The following is a 19,702-nucleotide window of genomic DNA, read 5'->3' as shown; positions in this document are numbered from 1 at the left end:
CCGGAACTTGATTAAACCTCATGCAAACTGATTTAAAAAAAAAAAAGAAACTTTTACAGTTCATGGCAGAGTCAGAAGAAACGCCTGCTAGGTACTCAGCAAATCCTTTTTCATGGAACACATTGTTGATACTTCTATTTAAGGGTATGTTGTGAGACCTCTGGGTAAATACCTAATAGGATAAACTCGCGGTGGTGTGAGGGACCCGAGCAGCTTCTTTCTGCCCAGTCTTGATTCTGGATTCTGGATGTCTTCCAGAAAAGACAATGGCATGGCCAGGACCTAAAGCAGAGCAGGAAGGAAGGGCAGTGACCTAGTCCCTGGTGGTCTCACCAACTGACAACTCTCCCCAGGACACTGTAGAGCACATGGAATAGGGGCAATATTTTGTTATAACTACAAATGGAGCATAGTTTTTAAAAATTGTTAAATCAAAAAAAAAAAAAAGGAAAAAAATGTTTTAAAAAGGGAATCAGGGCTTCCCTGGTGGTCTGGTGGTTAAGACTTCACCTTCCACTACAGGGGGTGAGGGTTTGATCCCTGGTTGGGAGCTAAGATCCCATATGCCTCATGGCTGAAAAACCAAAATGTAGAAGCAATGTTGTAACACATTCAATAAAAACTTAAAAAAAATTGTGAATCACTATGCAGACATGGCTCAGAGGTTAAAGCGTCTGCCTGCAATGCAGGAGACCTGGGTTCAATCCCTGGGTCGGGAAGATGCCCTGGAGAAGGAAATGGCGACCCACTCCAGTACTCTTGCCTGGAGAATCCCATGGACGGAGGAGCCTGGTGGGCCACAGTCCATGGAGTCACAAAGAGTCGGACACAACTGAGCGACTTCACTTTCACTTTTCACTTTCATGCGTTGGAGAAGGAGATGGAAGCCACTCCAGTGTTCTTGCCTGGAGAATCCCAGGGACGGGGGAGCCTGGTGGGCTGCCGTCTATGGGGTCGCACAGAGTTGGACACGAATGCAGTGACTTAGCAGCAGCAACAGCATACTGTATTATGCTATATACCTGAAATTTATTATAAATCAACTATATCTCAAGTTTTTGAAAAGTACAAAAAAAAAACAAAAAAGAAGTCAGGGCACCAACAGATTGGCTAATTTTTCTGCTCTGTCACAGGAGGGAACAGCAGATATGAATGTTCTCAAAGGGACTCTGTCCATGACCCCCAGGGCATTCTTTAGGTTGGAAGTTTGATATTAAGGGTATTGCTTTACTTTTTTCCTGATACAGACAAACCTACTTTATCAACATAAAAAATGTTGTTTCGGTACAAAAGAGATATCAAATGACATTCCTTGAAATATGACCTTGTAGAAGTAGTTTAAACTTACCAGGTATGATTAATTTATCATAGGGAAACATTTTGCCTCTGACTTCTTCCTCCTCCTCCTCATCTCCTTCTAGTAAAACAAAATACACATCATTGAGTTCATTACATATTATTATGAAGGACAGCTCAAAAATTTAAATATTTTAACTGAGTCATTCGTGAAAACTAGCTATAATGAAGAAAGCTTGTATTTTAAATATAGTCCCTCTGATTTTTTTTTGTTTAATTGTGACCATTATTACTCTGAACAATAAAGTTGCAACTTATCTGAATGTAAACATTCAAAATAAAAGGAACACCCAAACTTACGGCTGAACAGATCTTTGGCCTGATCATAGGTCTTTGGGAATCCATCCAAAATGTAACCTTGATTCCTGCAAGGCATGGATTTTAGCTTTTCTTTCATAAATCTGATAATATATTGATCTTCCAGGCGACCTGATTAAAAAAGAAAATTACTGTGCAGTCATATTCTACATATACAGGTTACATTCTAAAGTGACCTCAAAACTTCTTGTGTAGTCAAAATCACTATTGAAAAAACTCTTATCTTTGCATCACAGTGAAAAATATGTGGTGTGGTATTTAAACCATGATGCATGACTTCTAATGCCCTGTAAAGTAGGAGAAACTAATGAACTCGTCTGCAAGAAAGAAGGGAAGCAAATGCTGGTGTCTGCACGTCCAGGTTGGTTTTTGTTTTTGTTTTTATTTTTACCGTGGTTACAACTTTTGGATGAAGTTGAAAGAGCAGTAAGTGGAGAAATCCAGAGTCTTCAGGGTTTACTCAATTCTGTTTTGATATTATACTTCTATGCTTTAATACATAATAAAAAAATGCTTCCGTTGTGAGAATTCAGTGGGATAGTATTCTTGCATGCTGCTGCCACATGATTTATTAATAGCACATGCCCAATAAATATTTGCTGCTTTTGAATAAAAATCAAGCTTGATCCTGACCCTTAAACGCACCAGTCCCCTGCTCCCTGTCTCTTCCAGTCGGCATTTCAGACCTTTACCCCACTGGACAGTTTCCTCTGCAGCTTGAATGTGGGGTTCCTGCAGTTGCTTGGGGAGGCTAAGGAAGGAGGAGTTTGTCCTAAAACTGTCACAGTGTTTCCAAGACAGTATGATGTAACTTCTCTAAAATATTCATCTATCCTTCCACTGTTAACTGTTGAACAGCTATCACTTCTAAGAAACAGCCCTGCCTTTTTATATGGCTTAATATATACATTATGGTAATGTAAGTTTTGGAGAAGGAAATGGCGACCCACTCCAGTATTCTTGCCTGGAAAATCCCATGGATGGAGGAGCCTGATGGGCTAGAGCCCATGGGGTCGCAAGAGTCGGACAAGACCGAGCGACTCAACAATAATGCAAGTTTGGTGAGTTTAGAAACTGATCTCTGAAACTTCCCGGGGTAGCACTATACTTTCAGCTTATCAGTGGATGTATAATATAAAATAATTTGAAGCCTTTTTTATTATTCAATGACAACGAGATGATCTATTGAAAACACCTCTCCTTTCTTCCACCTTTCATTTTCACACGAACCATTAGGCGGTAACTGACTCAGAAAATAATCGCATCTTTCAGAAACTTAAATATTATGGCAGAAACAAAAAGATAAAGATGTTATTTAACATAATGAAATTCCTCAAAGTGATTTGACATTCCTTTTCAGTAAGGTTCACAGTGCTGTCAAGAAATAAAGCCACATTTTAAAAATTTCAAGGATCCACTGATATCCAAAGATGAGTTTTATTTAAACAGTATTTCCAATTCTCAAAAGCTTCCCTGATAAGGAAAGGCACACACTCAGAAATCGAGCTTCAGCCTCCTCCGTGGCATCCCTTGGTTTATTGCAGGCAGTGAGCTTGGCCATTTGTTCTGTTTGTTTCAGAACTAAACGCTCAATACGCCAGAAGGGGGCTTGAGCAGCAGTTTATCTTACTTTTATTTTTGGCTGCACTGGGTCTTCGTTGCTGCACGCGGGCTTTTTCTAGTTGTGGCGAACGGGGGCTACTCTTCACCGTGGTGCACGGCCTTCTCACTGCGGCGGCTTCTCGTGTTGCGGAGCACGTGCTCCAGGCATATGGGCCTCAGTAGTTGGGGGCACACGCGCTCAGTAGTTGTGGTGCTCAGGCTTAGTTGCCTCAAGGCATGTGGCATTTTCCTGGACCGGGGATTGAACCTGCGCACTCTGCACTGGCAGGCGGATTCTTATCCACTGTACCACCAGGGAAGTCCTGAGCAAGCAGTTTATGATAATCATGGAATGTGAGTACACAAAGGGCCAAACCTAAGTGCCTTTCTCTAGAGAACCGTGACCTCCTGGAGATACAGCCGTGACCTTGGCTGGCCCGGAGCATTTTGGAAGGTGATAGTTACTTCTGCTTTAAAATAAATGAGCACAGCCCTGCTGGACTGGCCTTAAAACACCACACTGCTACGTTGTTTTCTTTTTTTGTTAAATTTTAAGTCTGCCTTTCAAATAACAGTAATATTTAAAATGCTAATGTTAACCCATAATTATAATTGCTAAAAGACAGTTTAAACATAGATAGCTGGGAAGCTTCCCTGGTGGTCCAATGGTTAAGAAAGACTGCAATTCCATTGCAGGGGTCGCCAGTTAGTTCCCTAGTCGGGGAACTAAAATCCTGCATGCCAAGCAGCGCAGCCAAAATACAGGAAAAAGAAAAAAAAAAGTTCAACCAAGGTCTTTAAAATAATCCATGCATAATAGGGTTCGATCCCTGGGTCGGGAAGATCCCCTGGAGGGGCATGGCCACCCACTGAAGTATTCTTGCCTGGAGAAAGCTATGGACAGAGGAGCCTAGTGGGTCACAAAGATTCGGACACGACTAAAGTGTCTCAGCATGCATGCACAGTAGAGACACCACAAAGTTGATATATTTACATATTTTTCTCACCCCATCCCCAACTTTTTAATTTCAGACTCACAGAAAAGTTAGTTAAAAGGGTAGTCCACTGATCACCTGGAATCCCACCAACCAGATTCAACAAATCCACAATGCAAAAAGGATCCAGAACTAGTGAATTCTGTGGTTTAAACAAGTCCTTATTTTGGCTGCACAGTCAGGGACCAACGGGAGTGGAATCATGAATCGATAAGAATTCAGGTGCCTCCCTGCGGGACTGTGAGTTCCGTCTTGCTGGAGTTCTTAGACTCACACGATGACACATTGGGTCAGGTGAGGACTTCTGCCTCTTCATGCTATGAAATTTCCACAGAGGTTTGCACCGTGGGTTCACAGGTCTTCTTTTGTTTAAACATAACCTGGATCTGTGTTCAAGTTTCAGGTAAATGTGAATAGGAAGGAGTTTTGGACAAACTTGAAGAAAAAAACACTTTCCTGGGGTTAAGGGGAACTGAAGGCACTATTGCCATCTTGTCGAAAGTGAGCAGGTGGGTGGGCCAGTAAGTGACAGTAAGGAGGTTTGCCTCCTTCCCTGTGCGTGCTAAGTTGCTTCAGTCCGACCCTTTGCAACCCTTTGCATGGTAGTAGCCCACCAGGCTCCACTGCCTATGAGATTCTCCAGGCAAGAATACTGGAGTGGGTTGCCATTCCCTTCTCCAGGGGATCTTCCCGACCCAGGGATCGAACCCGCATCTCTTATGTCTCCGGCATTGGCAGGCAGGTTCTTTATCACTAGCACCAACTGGAGACCGTGGCTACTGATCCAGTTTGGCCTCTCCTGCATGCTGGGATAGATTGAAGGCAAAAGGAGAAGGGGGCGGCAGAGGATGAGAGGGCTTGATAGCATCACTAACTCAGTGGACATGAATGTGAGCAAATGCTGGGAGATAGCAGAGGACAGAGGAGCCTGGTGTGCTGCAGTCCATAGGGTTGCAAACAGTCAGATGTGACTTAGCGACTGAATGGCAACAACAGCATCAGTGGGAAGAACAGAATCTCCTGCCAAGGACAGGCCCTTCTTGAACTTTAGTGATGTGATGACTGCTCTCGACCGTAATTCTTGTTCTGTGTGGTCACTCCCACCCAGACATGAAAAGAGCCCAGTCAGTACTTCATGTCACCCTGTTTACACAAAGTCATTGGATAAGACTTTGGGGTCCTTGCAAAGACCAACTGTATGATCCTGTCAATAAATATTGCCCCGTGTCTGTCTGGTTCTGGCCTTGGACCCCAGGCTTACAGCGTATGTACACGTGACCACAGTCACCTGTGGATTCCTACAGTCTCCGGGCCCCACCCTTCCAAGTGGCCTTGCAGGCTTCCTCCACAGGTGTCCTCACATTGGGATGTCTTGTTTTGCTTCCTTCCTCTCCCCTAAATGGTAAGAGCCGGGACACTGCAAGACTCTGAAACCAAGATGGGGATTCCCCGCTGTCACAGGCGATGCAAAGAAAGTGAAAGTGAAAGTCGCTCAGTGAAAGTCTGACTCTTTGCGACCCCATGGACTATTGAGTCCATGGAATTCTCCAGGCCAGAGTGCTGGAGTGGGTAGCCACTCCCTTCTCCAGGGGATCTTCCCAACCCAGAGATCAAACCCAGGTGTCCCACTTGCAGGCGGATTCTTTACCAGCTGAACCACAAGGGAAGCCCAAGAATACCAGAGTGGGTAGTCTATCATTTCTTCAGGGAATCTTCCTGACCCAGGAATCGAACCAGGGTCTCCTGCATTGCAGGCAGATTCTTAACCAACTGGGCTATGAGGGAAACAGGCGAGGCAAGGGCAGTGTCATATCTTAAAGTGTTGACCCGTGTTTTCTGCGTACCTTCACCTCTGGGGTTTTAAATTCCATGTCCTCCACACCCAGCCCACACCAGAGCAAAAATTCAGACTCAGATAACCAGCTGGTTTAAGTGAATGCTCAGTATTGTTGTTCAGTCGCTAAGTTGTCTCCAACTCTTTGGGACCCCATGAATGGTGGCACACCAGTCTTTCACTGTCTCCCAGAGTTTGCTTAAACTCATGTCCATTGAGTCGGTGATGCCAGCCAACCATCTCATCCTCTGTCATCCACTTCTCCTCCTGCCCTCAATCTTTCCCAGCATCAGGGTCTTTTCTAAGAGGTTGGCTCTGCACATCAGGTGGCCAAAGCATTGGAGCTTCAGCTTCAGCACCAGTCTTTCCAACGAGTATTCAGGGTTATTTCCTTTACCTCTGGGAAATCTCTCTGGAATTCTAACTTCCATTTCCTTCCCACCTGGCCCATATCAAAGCAAAAACCCAGACTCAGAAAGCTAGCTGGTTTAAAGGAACCCTCAGTGTATGCAGACAAAAACATATTCTCTGCCCTGTAAACTAGACTGGAGTGGCTTAGGGGCAGGCGAGGAGGAGGTGGAGGGTTAAACCAGAGTTGGGAGGAGGGTGAGGAGTCCTGAAGATAAATAGCTAGTAAGAAGAGCATCTGGAGGAAAGAAGGGGGAGTGTCAGAAGACTAGAGACAGAGGGCGGCCCAGAGCAGTGCCCCAGGGGAAGGCAGTGGGCGGTCCTCAGTGGGAGAGCTTGTTTACACCTTTGTCCTCCTTCCCTGGCTTCCCTGTGGCTCAGATGGTAAAGAATCTGCCTGCACTGCAGGAGATCCAGGTTCGATCCCTGGGTCAGGAAGATCCCCTGGAAGGGGAAACGCCAACCACTTCGATATTCTTGCCTGGGAAATCCCATGGGCAGAGGAGCCTGGCTGGCTACAGACCATGGGGTTGTAAGAGTTGGACATGACTTACAGACTAAACAACCACCACCTCGTTCCCTAATCCCCACTTGCCCCAGCCCAACCTTGGAGGGTCGGAAACTGCCACCAGCAATGTGGAAGGAATGAGTAAGAGGAGAGAAACCAAAGGTGCTTGATAGGATGGGAGGGGAGGAACTCTCCACTGGATGAGAGTTCACCCTTGCTGACACTTTGGACTGGCCTATAGCCAACGCTTCTGTACCAGCTGGTATAGAGTCTGCCTGCAATGCAGGAGACCCTGGTTCAATTCCTGGGTCTGGAAGATCCCCTGGAGAAAGGATAGGCTACCCACTCCAGTATTCTTGGGCTTCCCTGGCGACTCAGCTGGTAAGGAATCTGCCTGCAATGCAGGAAACCCTGATTCGATCCCTGAGTTGGGAAGATCCCCTGGAGAAGGGAAAGGCTACCCACTCCAGTATTCTGGTCTGGAGAGTTCAGTCCATGGCGTCACAGAGTCAGACATGACTGAGCGACTTTCGCTTTCATAGCCAGTGCTATAGGGGATCTCAATTATATAAAAATGAAATGGTTTCTATTTTCCTAACTGCTGCTGATGCTTTCCTGCCTGGGTAGCAAGCTTCCTTAAAGACATCTCATTTCAAAACCTCATTTATGATTATTTGGCTGGAATGGCCTTCCTAAAGTATGAATAGACAGAGAAACCATTTACTTATTATCTAAGAGCTGCAGTGGGACCAGCCTGAAATTCCATCCCAGGGTAAGGAAAGAATGAGTACAGAGTTTAAGTTTAAAGGGACATTTTACTGCAATGCATGTGTTCAACAAACTGGTGAAAATTATCATGTGAGTGAGAAAATTTTTCTATTTATTTATATTTCTTCCTGAATGAGTGAATCATTGGCCCAAGTTTTTCATCCATGTTTTCCTATTCAGGACTTAATGATTTTCTTATTACTTTGCCTGAGAATTTTATTAACTATTAACTCTTTGCCATATTTGGTGGTAAATATTTTTTCCTAATATGTCCTTTGCTGTTTAATTACAGATTTTGATACTTTACAAATACTTTTGACTACATACAATTTTTTAAAACTTAGGTAGTTCTTTCCCATCATTTTTTTTTTTTTCTCTTAAATCAACTCTGAATATTCATTCATTGGAGGGACTGATGCTGAAGCTGAAGCTCCAATACTTTGGCCACATGATGCAAAGATGGAAGATCCTGGTGCTGGGAAAGATTGAAGGCAGGAGAAGCAGGCAACAGAGGATGAGATAGTGATAGCATCACCAACTCAATGGACATGAATTTGAAAACCTCCAGCAGATAGTAGAGGACAGAGGAGCCTAAAGTGCTGCAGCCCACGAGGTTGGAGAGTCAGACACAACTTAGCAACTGAACAGCAACACAAAGTAGTTTTTATAACAAGGGAAAAAACCCACTGTTACAGGAATATCACAGAATGGTTACCTGCGTTCTGGTCCATGCTTTCCTTGATGCCCTCCAAGAGCTCCTGAGCGTCCTCCACATTATCGTCCTCCTCCTCCTCTTCACCTTCTTCTTCTCCTTCTGTTACATCCTTAGGTGTAATGATTGCCTCCTACATAGCACAAAGGTATTCAAACAGCATGATGTCCTGCATTGATTGGCTGCTCACAAACCTTGTGGCAAACGATCCTGGAAAAGGCTGCTACCCAAACAGGGGAGGTACTCAAGGACAGGCATACAGGAGATGCTTGTATCTATGAAGACACACGAGCGTCTTGTGGGTTTTCTTACTCTCTTTCAGACGAGTAATCTATTTCTGTGCTAATGCCAGAACCACTTAAGAATCAACCCTCTTTCTACCCACGGACACCACCTAGTAAGCATAGTTGAGTCAGACATGACTTAGTGACCAAACAAGAACAGATATCCAAAAAACACAAAAACATTAATTTGAAAAGATGCATGCACCTCAATCATAGCAGTATTATTTATGATTGCCAAGATAGGGAAGCAACCTAAGGTCTATCAACAGATATATATTTATATCACACAATGGAATACTACTCAGCCATGAAAAATAATGAAAATTTGCCTCTTGCAATAAATGGATGGACTTGGAGGGGATTATGCTAAGTGAAATAAGTCAGAGAAGAACAAATACTGTATGATATCACTTATACATGGAATCTAAAAAATACAGCAAACTAATGGATATAACCAGAAAGAAACAGACTCAGAGATGCAGAGGGCAAACTAGTGGTTACCAATGTGGAGAGGGAAGTGGGGAGGGGCTATGTAAGGGCAGAAAGTTAAGAGGCACAAACTATTATTTCTAAAATAAGATACAAGGATATACTGTACAACACTGGGAGTATAGCCAGTGCTTTATAATAACTGTAAATGGAATATAATCTTTTAAAATTGTAAATCACTATTGTACATGTGTAAGTTACACAATATTATAAATTAACTATCCTATACAATTTTAAAATTGTACAACTATACAGTTTTAAAAAGAATAACAGTCAACAGAGAGAATACAAGATATATTTTGAGCAACAACTAGAGACAGACAAAAGTTTAAGGTCCACCCATGAAAAATGCTTCCACCTTACGAAGGAAAACCCTTTGGGATTCTGTATTTTCATAATAGGGGCTAACAACAAACTCCAGTTAAAATGACAAATCTCTTTGAAGGATGCCATGGAAGATCAGTGACTTCTTAATTATAAGATTAAGAAAAGGTATTTTTAAATTATTGAAATTCCCAATAAAGTTGCTAAAATTGTTACCAGTTTCGCTATGGCTTCAGAGATGACATCCTTCATTTTAATGTGGTGCAGTTTATAGTATTTGGCTAAAACTTCAGCGATGCTGGATTTTCCCACAGCAGGAGGACCGAGAATGCAAATCTTGATCGGCTAAAAGAGAAGAAAAGGGATGACACAGGGGCTCTCAATGATCTGTAGCTAAGTGGAGATCTTTATTTCAAGGATCAGCCCTTTGAAGTCTCAGGATTCCGCAGGCCGGTTCAGTCCTTCATCAAGAGCCCAGAGTTGCTTTCTCTTGGTATTTAGTGAGCATCTACTATGTGTCCTGATCTGGGCATGGGGGACAAGACACAGCAAACTGTGCTCAGGAGCACCCTGCTGCTGCTAAGTCGCTTCAGTCGTGTCCGACTCTGTGCGACCCCATAGACGGCAGCCCACCAGGCTCCCCCGTCCCTGGGATTCTCTAGGCAAGAATGCTGGAGTGGGTTGCCATTTCCTTCTCCAATGCATGAAAGTGAAAAGTCAAAGTGAAGTCACTCAGTCGTGCTCAGGAGCACCCTAAAAGTACTTAAAAACAAAAAAAGCCAAGTACTTGAGCATTCCACACTACAATTTCACCTTTGCAGTGTTACCCTTGTGAAGACAGCAAAGAGAGAGAAGAGCTTCTAGTCTACTCTTAGAAAGTGCTTAATTTATTGCCTCTTGAACATTGTTTCTGGGATTAAACTTGGTCTTGAATTATCTTTTCCTTTTTAAACCAGTTAATTTATTCTAGTTTTTTAAAAATACACCCATTAAAAAATTTTTTTCCTCTGCTGAAAAACTTGCTTGAATGCTAAAGAAGCTCACCACATTCATAACTGGTGAGCAAATGTTTATTTCTAACAGAAATAAAAATACCGGTGAAAAATAAGTCATTTCTTTTGAAATGGTTCAAACGGTTGTGAAACTGAAGCTTGGTATTTTGCAAGGCAAATTTTCAAAATTTTAAATTAAAAAAGAAAATCATGCCAAAGAAAAGAAATTTCCATGGGCAGAGTGTCCATGTGCTTAAAGGTTACATAATTTCATACATGGAGTTGATTATCATGATTACTACTATCATTATTAGTACCACCACTACCATTGTTATTACTGTTCGTCAGGCTGCGAAGGGAGTGAGCAGAGCCCCTGTGGGGGTGCTGGGTAAGGTGTGGTGGACATGAATGATTCTGTCTGCTCAGGGGCAGGCGCTCAGGGTCATGGCAATGACCAAGGTGGTGGGCATGGAGGGGGTAGGAGTCAGCAGAGCAACACTGGAGCTGAGTCTTGATGCACAGAGCTGGGCTCTGAGGGGCACAGGGTGCCTTCACCAGGACATGAGGGCCGGTGGTCAACTGGGCAGGCTTCACGTGCCTGGTGTCATCCACACAGCAAGAGTGGGTCTGTCTCCTGGGGTAGGGATGCTCACCTTGTGTGCTGCCTGCTAAGTTGCATCTGACTCTTGGTGACTCTATGGACTGTAGCCTGCCAGGCTCCTCTGTCCATGGGATTTTTTAGGCAAGAATACTGGAGTGGGTCACCATTTCCTCCTCCAGGGGATCTTCCCAACCCAGGGATCGAACCCATGTCTCCTGCATCTCCTACACTGAAGGTGGATTCTTTACCTGCTGAGCCATCAGGGAAGCCACCTTATCAGGGTACAAAACAGGAACTGGTAGCTTACTCGTTTATAATGATAAGTAGGGCTGCCACTGGGCTCAGAACACTCCAAGGGCACGTGTTTGGTATATTACCCCTCAAGGCAGACACATATAGATAATATACGTGATGAGCTTTGATCAGAGTGAGGAGAGCTGGATGAATGGGCTGTTGAGTGGCAATAGATCAAGGTGGCTGAATGCACCTGGCTCTACATTGCCCTCGGTCATGTTTGCTGTTCTATGCTGCCCTGCTGCCCAACGCCCCAGGGATGGACAGACTCAGTTTAATCTTTAGGTATGCTTACTCCTTCTATCATATTCTGTCCAGTTTTGCTCATCAGAAACCACATGGTCTCTTTAAGGTGTCTTGCCCTATCTCCACTCTGACTTGGTATTGTTCTAAGTTGACCCGCAGATGACAACACTAGTCTAACCTCTTGAATTGTTCTGTGCTTCAGGACAGTCTCCAAGTACAGCCATCGTGGGTGTCTCAGATGCTTAAAAGCATCATCGTTTCTTTTGCAAAGTGGTGCATCTTTTACTGATTCTCAACAAGGCATCCTTTTCCGGAAAGTATGATTTTTAGGCTACAAATGCAACTCTGCTGGCTTTTGTTCAGTATTTCCATGCACAATGGCAATTCAACGATGAGAGCACCTGTTACTCATAGAATGTAGTTTTCAAAATGCTTTCTCCTGTCATATTCATTCTCATCTTTGGAAGGCCTCCCTGGGAGAAATCCAAAGATCTGGGCAAGTGCTGCATTTATGTGACCTCAGAGATGGAGCTGTGGAGGCTCCACAGTCCGGCCGTTCAAGCTAAGCTGGCATCTTAGCTAGTTTGAATCCCTGACTAGCTGTGTGACCTTGAAGAAATTGCTCCATCTCTCTGAGCTTTGGTTTCCCTATCTGGAATATGGAGATAAGAACATCTACGGAAAGTTGTGATTGCTAAAATGATCAGCAGGGCCTTCTCTGCTGATTCAGTGGTTAAGATTTTGCCTGCCAGTGCAGGAGGTGCAGGTTTAATCCTTGGTTGGGGAGCTAAGATCCTACATGCCTTGCAGCCAAAAAAACAAGACATAAAGCAGAAGCAATATTGTAACAAATTCAATAAAGACTTTAAAAATGATCCACAACAACAGCAAAATCTTAAAAAAAAAAATAAAATGACCAGCAAATCCCCTGGCCAATCAGAAAAGATCAAAGTAATCATCAGACTTCCCTACCTCCTGCCTACCCAGATGGATACCCAGGTGACACATGGCCCAGTAAGGCACCTGACATTTTCCCTTTAGAAACAGCTCTGTGACACTCAGTCTGGGGCTTTCTATCATGTTCAGTGGGTGTCAAGCATAACAGTCATCAGCATCAACTTAAAAATTTTTAATATTCGATTGGCAAGTTTCCATAGAATATAGATGTAGATTGTTAGACTGAAGAGCCTAAGCTACTCCATCTTGTAAAAGAACTCCATTTTGTAAAGGTTCCGGGCCAACAGACTTAGACTTTGGATATTGCTTAAACTTGCCCCACTGTGCATGAGCCAATCAGCCCTTAGGTTAAACCTCCTGACTTTAAGTTCAAGAATTTGTGATTTACCTTGGAAGTAATGATTTACCTTTGTGATTTACCTTGGAAGTAATGATTTACCTTCGTGATTTACCTTGGAAGTAATGATTTACCATGGAAGTAATGATTTACCGTGGAAGTAAAAAAAAACCAATCAGAAATCCACACACAACCCTATAGAAGACGGTAACCAATCAGCAGTCCTTCAGCCTGAACACCCCCTTTGTTACCCTTTAACCTGAATATTCCCTATATAAGCAGTGTAACCCAAAACTCAGGGCTCCTTTCCTTAGCCACTGCGTTGGTAACAGTGGGAGCCCCAGCTCGAGCTTGGTAATAAAAACTCTCTTGCTTTTGCATCAGATACCAGCTCCCTGGTGGTCATTGGGAGATTTAGCGACTTGGGCATAACAAGACCTGAACAACGGGTCAGATATGAAAAAGAACTTGAATTTAGAAATTCAGACATGTGAAAGAAAAGTACTTCCATTGGTGTACTTACACCAAAGCCTCATGTACTTTGCTTAAATCAGAAGCTTAGATAGGAAGTGGTTATACTTACCAATAATCTTCTGCTTTGCTTGTACTCTTTGAGGATGCTGTTGATATTTTCCACAAATCCTGCTTGGGCGAACCATCGAATGTTAAAATTCTCCTTCACAAAGAGTGCTTCCATCCTCAAATTGACCAGTAAGTGGTCAATATTCTCTTGCTAAGAGAGAAAAGGACGTCAAAGACTTGTCTCCTGCCACCCCCGCCCCGACCATGTGACAGTTATAACAAACCCAAATCATCAAAGTTATTGAAGAAAAATATGGACACATTCACTAAACATGAAAGTCAGTGAAGACAGCTCTAAGTTTTGATACTTTGGCCACCTGATGGGAAGAGCTGACTCATTGGGAAAGACCTTGATGCTGGGAAAGATTGAAGGCAAAAGGAGAAGAGGATGGCAGAGGCTGAGATGGTTAGATGGCATCACTGACTCAGTGGACATGAGTTTGAGCAAACTCTGGAAGATGGTGAAGAACAGGGAAGCCTGGCCTGCTGCAGTCCACGGGGTCACAGAGAGTTGGACACGACTTAGCGACTGAATGACAAGTTTTGACAGAGCACCTGCAGTGAGACTCTGTGACCCCAAAGTCTCCCCACACTTGCTCTCTAATGCGGGCAGTGTCCTGCCTTGTGCAGTTACACAAACAAAGAGTAGGGAGCGGGGCTTCCTTGTTGGTCCAGTGGTTAAGCCTCTGTGGTTCTACTGCAGGAGGCATGGGTTTGGCCATGCAATGTGGCAAAAAAAAAAAAGATACTAGAAGTCTGAGTGGAAGATTTCTTCCTTTTTTAAAAAAAAAAGGTTGTTTTTTTTTTAATTCTACCAATTTTTTGAGTAGTGCAATCTCATGGTTCAAAATCCAAAAGAACAAAAAGTACAAGGGAAACATATACACACTACTGTATGTAACGCAGATAACCAACAGGACCTGGTGTATCATACAGAGAGCTCGACTCAATATTTTGTAATAACCTACAGGGGAAAAGAATCTGAAAAAAATAGATATATGTGTATATAACTGAATCACTTTGCTGTACACCTGAAACGAACATCACAATGGAAATCAACTATGCTTAACACTTAAAAAAAAAAAAAGTAGAAGGGGAAAAGTGCCCTCTTTGGCCCCAATCACCACCCACCCAGTTCTGCTTCTCAGAAGCAAGCAACGATATCAGTCCTTTCAGAATCATGCCCAGTCAACTCTTTTGCTAGAATTTATTTCTTAAAAAAAAGATTATATCCTAAAACAAGCTAGAAGAATGCACTGCATGGCTAAAACTGTCCTCTTCTTGTTGCGGTGATGAAATCAGAAATTCAGCCTCCTCTTTGAATTTTAGAAAGGAGCCAAAGAGAACAACATCCAGTGTTTGTATAGCATTTTATACATTAGACAGCTTTCAAATATATTTTCTGACCATGATCTCTGAAGGATTTTCAGAGAAAAAACAAACAAGCAAAGAAAACAAAGGAAAAAAAAAAAAACAAACTCACAGAAGAGAAGAAGTTGCCATAGGTTAGAATTTCCACTGTAAAGGAGAAGCTGAAATTAACCCGCAAGCCAGATCCTCTGACTCCAGATCCCTCAAGAAGCAATACCTTCAGGAAAAGAGTAGGAAAAACAAAACAAAAAAATCTCTCATATACTAACTGTTAAGTCCTTGGTTAGGAAAGCATTTTCCTTGGGTACTTTCTGGATTTTCCCAGGGCCAGTACTTCTACTGATGCACTGTTAGAGAAAAACAAATATTATTTTGGTTGACCTGTAAGATTTTGATATAAAATTTCTCAAATAAATATAAACATAATAATACCAAAAAAAAAAAAAAATCTGCAAAGCAATGAGGGAGAGCCCTGAGGACATGCACTGGTTTATTTGTTCCACACAGAGCAAAGGATCCTCACTGCATGCTGGGAACTGGACACAGAGATGAATAAAATAAAAGCCCAATCCCTGCCCTCAGGGAGCTCCCAATCTGAACAGGGAGAGAAAGACGTGTACTCAGATGCTGGTGTGTAATGCCTGATGTTAGGAATATGGAAAAGAGGTGCTGGGGCTGCAGGGGGGGTGGGGTGGAGGTAGGGAGGGTGCAGAGGAAGGCGTCCGAGGTGAATATTCACTTATTTTGGCCACACCTTTCAGCAAGCGGTGGGCTTCCCAGGTGGCTCAGTTGTAAAGAATCCACCTGCACTGGCAGGAGACGTGGGTTTGATCCCTGGGTTGGGAAGATCCCCTGGAGGAGGAAATAGCAACCCACTCCAGTATTCGTCCCTGGAGAACCCCGTGGACAGAGGAGCCTGGAGGGCTACAGTCCATAGTGTCACACAGAGTTGGACCCCACTAAGCGACTGGGCACACACGCACTCGGCAGGAAGTACTTCCACCATCAGGGATCGACCTGCACCTCCTGCAGCGCAAGCTCGAGTCCTAGCCACTGGACCAGCACGGAAGCGCCTGAGCTGAACCGTAAAGATGAGTCGAGGTCAGTTCCCTGGCAGTTCAGTGGTTAGGATTCCACACTCTGATTGCAGAGGGCCCAGCTTCCGTCTCTGGTCAGGGAACTAAGATCCCACATGCTGCTCTGTGTGGGACCCTCCTCCCAAAAAAGATGAGTAGAGGGTGCCCTGGGGAGGGCCAAGGGAAGATTGCACTGGCTGAGCCAGCTGGGCCACAAGGTGACCTTTAGCCAGAGCAGCCTGGATGCGAGAGGAGATCTTCAAAGATCCAGAGCTCCTGGAAGCTGCCAGTAGGTTTGGAGAACTTGACCATTATCAAGTTGACCTTGGGGCACAGGTCACAGACAGATTCTCATACTCTGGTATGTCATTTGTGTCTGAACCCTACAGTGGCCTTTTCTGCTCCTTTCTGCGCATATACTGGAGAGAGACTATTGTTGTAATTTCCCAGCATATGTATGCTGCTGTTGCTGCTAAGTCGTTTCAGTCGTGTCTGACTCTGTGGACCCCATACATGGCAGCCCACCAGGCTCCCCCGTCCCTGGGATTCTCCCAGCAAGAACACTGGAGTGGGTTGCCATTTCCTTCTCCAATGCATCAGGTGAAAAGTGAAAGTGAAGTCTCTCAGTCCTGTCTGACTCTTCTGCAACCCCATAAACTGTAGCCTACCGGGCTCCTCCATCCATGGGATTTTCCAGGCAAGAGTACTGGAGTGGGGTGCCATTGCCTTCTCCAAGCATATGTAAGCTGCAGATGCAAATAGTAAGCTTCGGTTTTGTTGTTGTACAGACCCCGTGGACTGTAGCCTGCCAGGCTCCTCTGTCCATGGGATTTCCCAGGCAAAAACAGTGGACTAGGTTGCCATTTCCTTCTCCAGGGGCTCTTACTGATGCAGGGATCGAACCCAAATCTCATGCATTGGCAGGTGGATTCTTTCCCACTGAGCCACCAGGGAAGCCCAAGCTTGGGTTTAAGGATATTCTATTTTAGGCCCCACCCCCACCCTGCACCCAATCTTGTTAGTACCCCTGATTCCACCTTGAGGGCCTGGGGTAAAGTGATTTAACAGATGCCACCCAGCCCGGGATGACACGGCTGTACCTTGACAAAGTCTTCCAGGGTGTGAACTGACTCGTCCACAGCCACCAGGTAGCGGAGCTTCGGCACGTGGTCTATGATGTTCTGTATCACTCTGCAGACCCCCAGGGAGCATCATCCCCAGAGAGAATAAACACAGGAGATGTTTGTTTATGTAAACAGGATTCGCTGATTGTTACCCCCATGGGCCCAGGGGCTGTGATGATTTAACAGGGTCAAGGTTGGAATGATGGTCCCCAGGCTACAGAGGAGGAAGCTGGTAAAGAGTTAAGTGACATTTCTCGGGCTGAAGAGTTACTGGGAAGGTAGAAGGGCCAGAATTGAAAACCAGATCCATGTGCTTACAAGAGTAGCTGAGCCCTGTCAGGACTTGCGTCGATGAAGTACGTTCACTCAGTAGTTCATTGAAGTCTCATGACAGTGCTTTGGGGAAGGCCTTTCACAAAGTAAGTCACGAATTCACAAAAGCTATGACTCCTTAAGTCACATAGCACGGAGTGGCTTAGGCTTCCCACCTTGGATTAATAATGAATGATGGCCAACATTTCTGAGGGCTTAACGCCATCAACTCTGTGCTGTGGGCTACCCTAGGTTTTACCGCAACTGAATTCTCACAACACTCAAGTAAGGCTATTATCATCCCCATCTCACAAATGAGAAAATCAGACCCAGAGAAGTTAAGCAACTTCCCCAAATTCACACAGCTACTGAGGCAGAGCAGGGATTTGCATACAGATGAAAAACAATTCCAGAGAAACAACAGTGAACAGAAGATTGTCAGGGGACTGTGGATTCTCCCTCTATCGTAGCTTCCCTTCTAGTCAAATGGAAATAAAACAAATTCACCTGTATAAATCTCTATTTCATATTTGTTTTATATTAATTTCACAGGACATTGCCTCTTTTAGCTTCTTTTGTTAAATATTTGACAATCTTCAAGAAATTAGCAGGAAAAAAATTCTATCGAAAAGGCCCCTGAGTCCTTGTGTAATGGGAATAATTTAATTAATTTAATAATGTAAGACGCTTTCACGGTTCACATATTGCTGAAGCCTGGCTTGGAGAATTTTGAGCATTGCTTTACTAGCATGTGAGATGAGTGCAATTGTGCGGTAGTTTGAGCATTCTTTTGCATTGCCTTTCTTTGGAATTGGAATGAAAACTGACCTTTTCCAGCCCTGTGGCCACTGCTGAGTTTTCCAAATTTGCTGGCATATTGAGTGCAGCACTCTCACAGCATCATCTTTCAGGATTTGAAACAGCTCCACTGGAAATCCATCACCTCCACTAGCTTTGTTCGTAGTGATGCTTTCTAAGGCCCACTTGACTTCACATTCCAAGATGTCTGGCTCTAGATTAGTGATCACATCATCATGATTATCTGGGTCAAAAAGACCTTTTTTGTACAGTTCTTCCGTGTATTCTTGCCACCTCTTCTTAATATCTTCTGCTTCTGTTAGGTCCATACCATTTCTGTCTTTTATTGAGCCCATCTTTGCATGAAATGTTCCCTTGGTATCTCTAATTTTCTTGAAGAGATCTCTAGTCTTTCCCATTATGTTGTTTTCCTCTATTTCTTTGCATTGATCGCTGAAGAAGGCTTTCTTATCTCTTCTTGTTATTCTTTGGAACTCTGCATTCAGATGGTTATATCTTTCCTTTTCTCCTTTGCTTTTTGCCTCTCTTCTTTTCATAGCTATTTGTAAGGCCTCCCCAGACAGCCATTTTTGTTTTTTGCATTTCTTCTCCATGGGGATGGTCTTGATCCCTGTCTCCTGTACAATGTCACAAACCTCATTCCATAGTTCATCAGGCACTCTATCAGATCTAGGCCCTTAAATCTATTTCTCACTTCCACTGTATAATCATAAGGGATTTGATTTAGGTCATACCTGAATGGTCTAGCGGTTTTCCCTACTTTCTTCAATTTGAGTCAGGCTTCAGCAATACGTGAAGTGTGAACTCCCTGATGTTCAAGCTGGTTTTAGAAAAGGCAGAGGAACCAGAGATCAAATTGCCAACATCTGCTGGATCATGGAAAAAGCAAGAGAGTTCCAGAAAAACATCTATTTCTGCTTTATTGACTATGCCAAAGCCTTTGACTGTGTGGATCACAATAAACTGGAAAATTCTGAAAGAGATGGGAATCCCAGAGCACCTGACCTGCCTCTTGAGAAATCTGTATGCAGGTCAGCAAGCAACAGTTAGAACTGGACATGGAACGACAGACTGGTTCCAAATAGGAAAAGGAGTACATCAAGGCTGTATATTGTCACCCTGCTTATTTAACTTTTATGCAGAGCACATCATGAGAAACTCTGGACTAGAAGAAACACAAGCTGGAATCAAGATTGCCGGGAGAAATATCAATAACCTCAGATATGCAGATGACACCACCCTTATGGCAGAAAGTGAAGAGGAACTAAAAAGCCTCTTGATGAAAGTGAAAGTGGAGAGTGAAAAAGTTGGCTTAAAGCTCAACATTCAGAAAACGAAGATCATGGCATCCGGTCCCATCACTTCATGGCAAATAGATGGAGAAACAGTGGAA

General features: G+C 43.8%; 1 protein-coding gene across 4 annotated transcripts in view; it reads right to left on the bottom strand.

Moving 5' to 3' along the window:
- Nucleotides 1-19,702, bottom strand: part of AK7 (adenylate kinase 7) — a 69,343-nt gene that overhangs the window by 12,292 nt on the left and 37,349 nt on the right. Inside the window, exons 8-14 of one of the 4 annotated variants that reach the window (XM_068991211.1) lie at nt 17,155-17,245; nt 15,248-15,325; nt 13,609-13,758; nt 9,815-9,943; nt 8,505-8,634; nt 1,657-1,785; nt 1,349-1,417 (exon numbers count right to left, since the gene is read on the bottom strand). In XM_068991211.1, the coding sequence (XP_068847312.1) occupies nt 1,349-1,417; nt 1,657-1,785; nt 8,505-8,634; nt 9,815-9,943; nt 13,609-13,758; nt 15,248-15,325; nt 17,155-17,245 (776 nt within the window). The remainder of the gene's footprint in view (nt 1-1,348; nt 1,418-1,656; nt 1,786-8,504; nt 8,635-9,814; nt 9,944-13,608; nt 13,759-15,247; nt 15,326-17,154; nt 17,246-19,702) is intronic. The other 3 variants (XM_068991212.1, XM_068991213.1, XM_068991214.1) reach the window with 3 other exon arrangements.

The sequence above is a fragment of the Capricornis sumatraensis genome, chromosome 19 (assembly GCF_032405125.1).
Source record: "Capricornis sumatraensis isolate serow.1 chromosome 19, serow.2, whole genome shotgun sequence".
In the NCBI taxonomy this organism is placed as follows: domain Eukaryota; kingdom Metazoa; phylum Chordata; class Mammalia; order Artiodactyla; family Bovidae; genus Capricornis; species Capricornis sumatraensis.
This window is presented reverse-complemented; position numbering and strand designations above follow the sequence as displayed.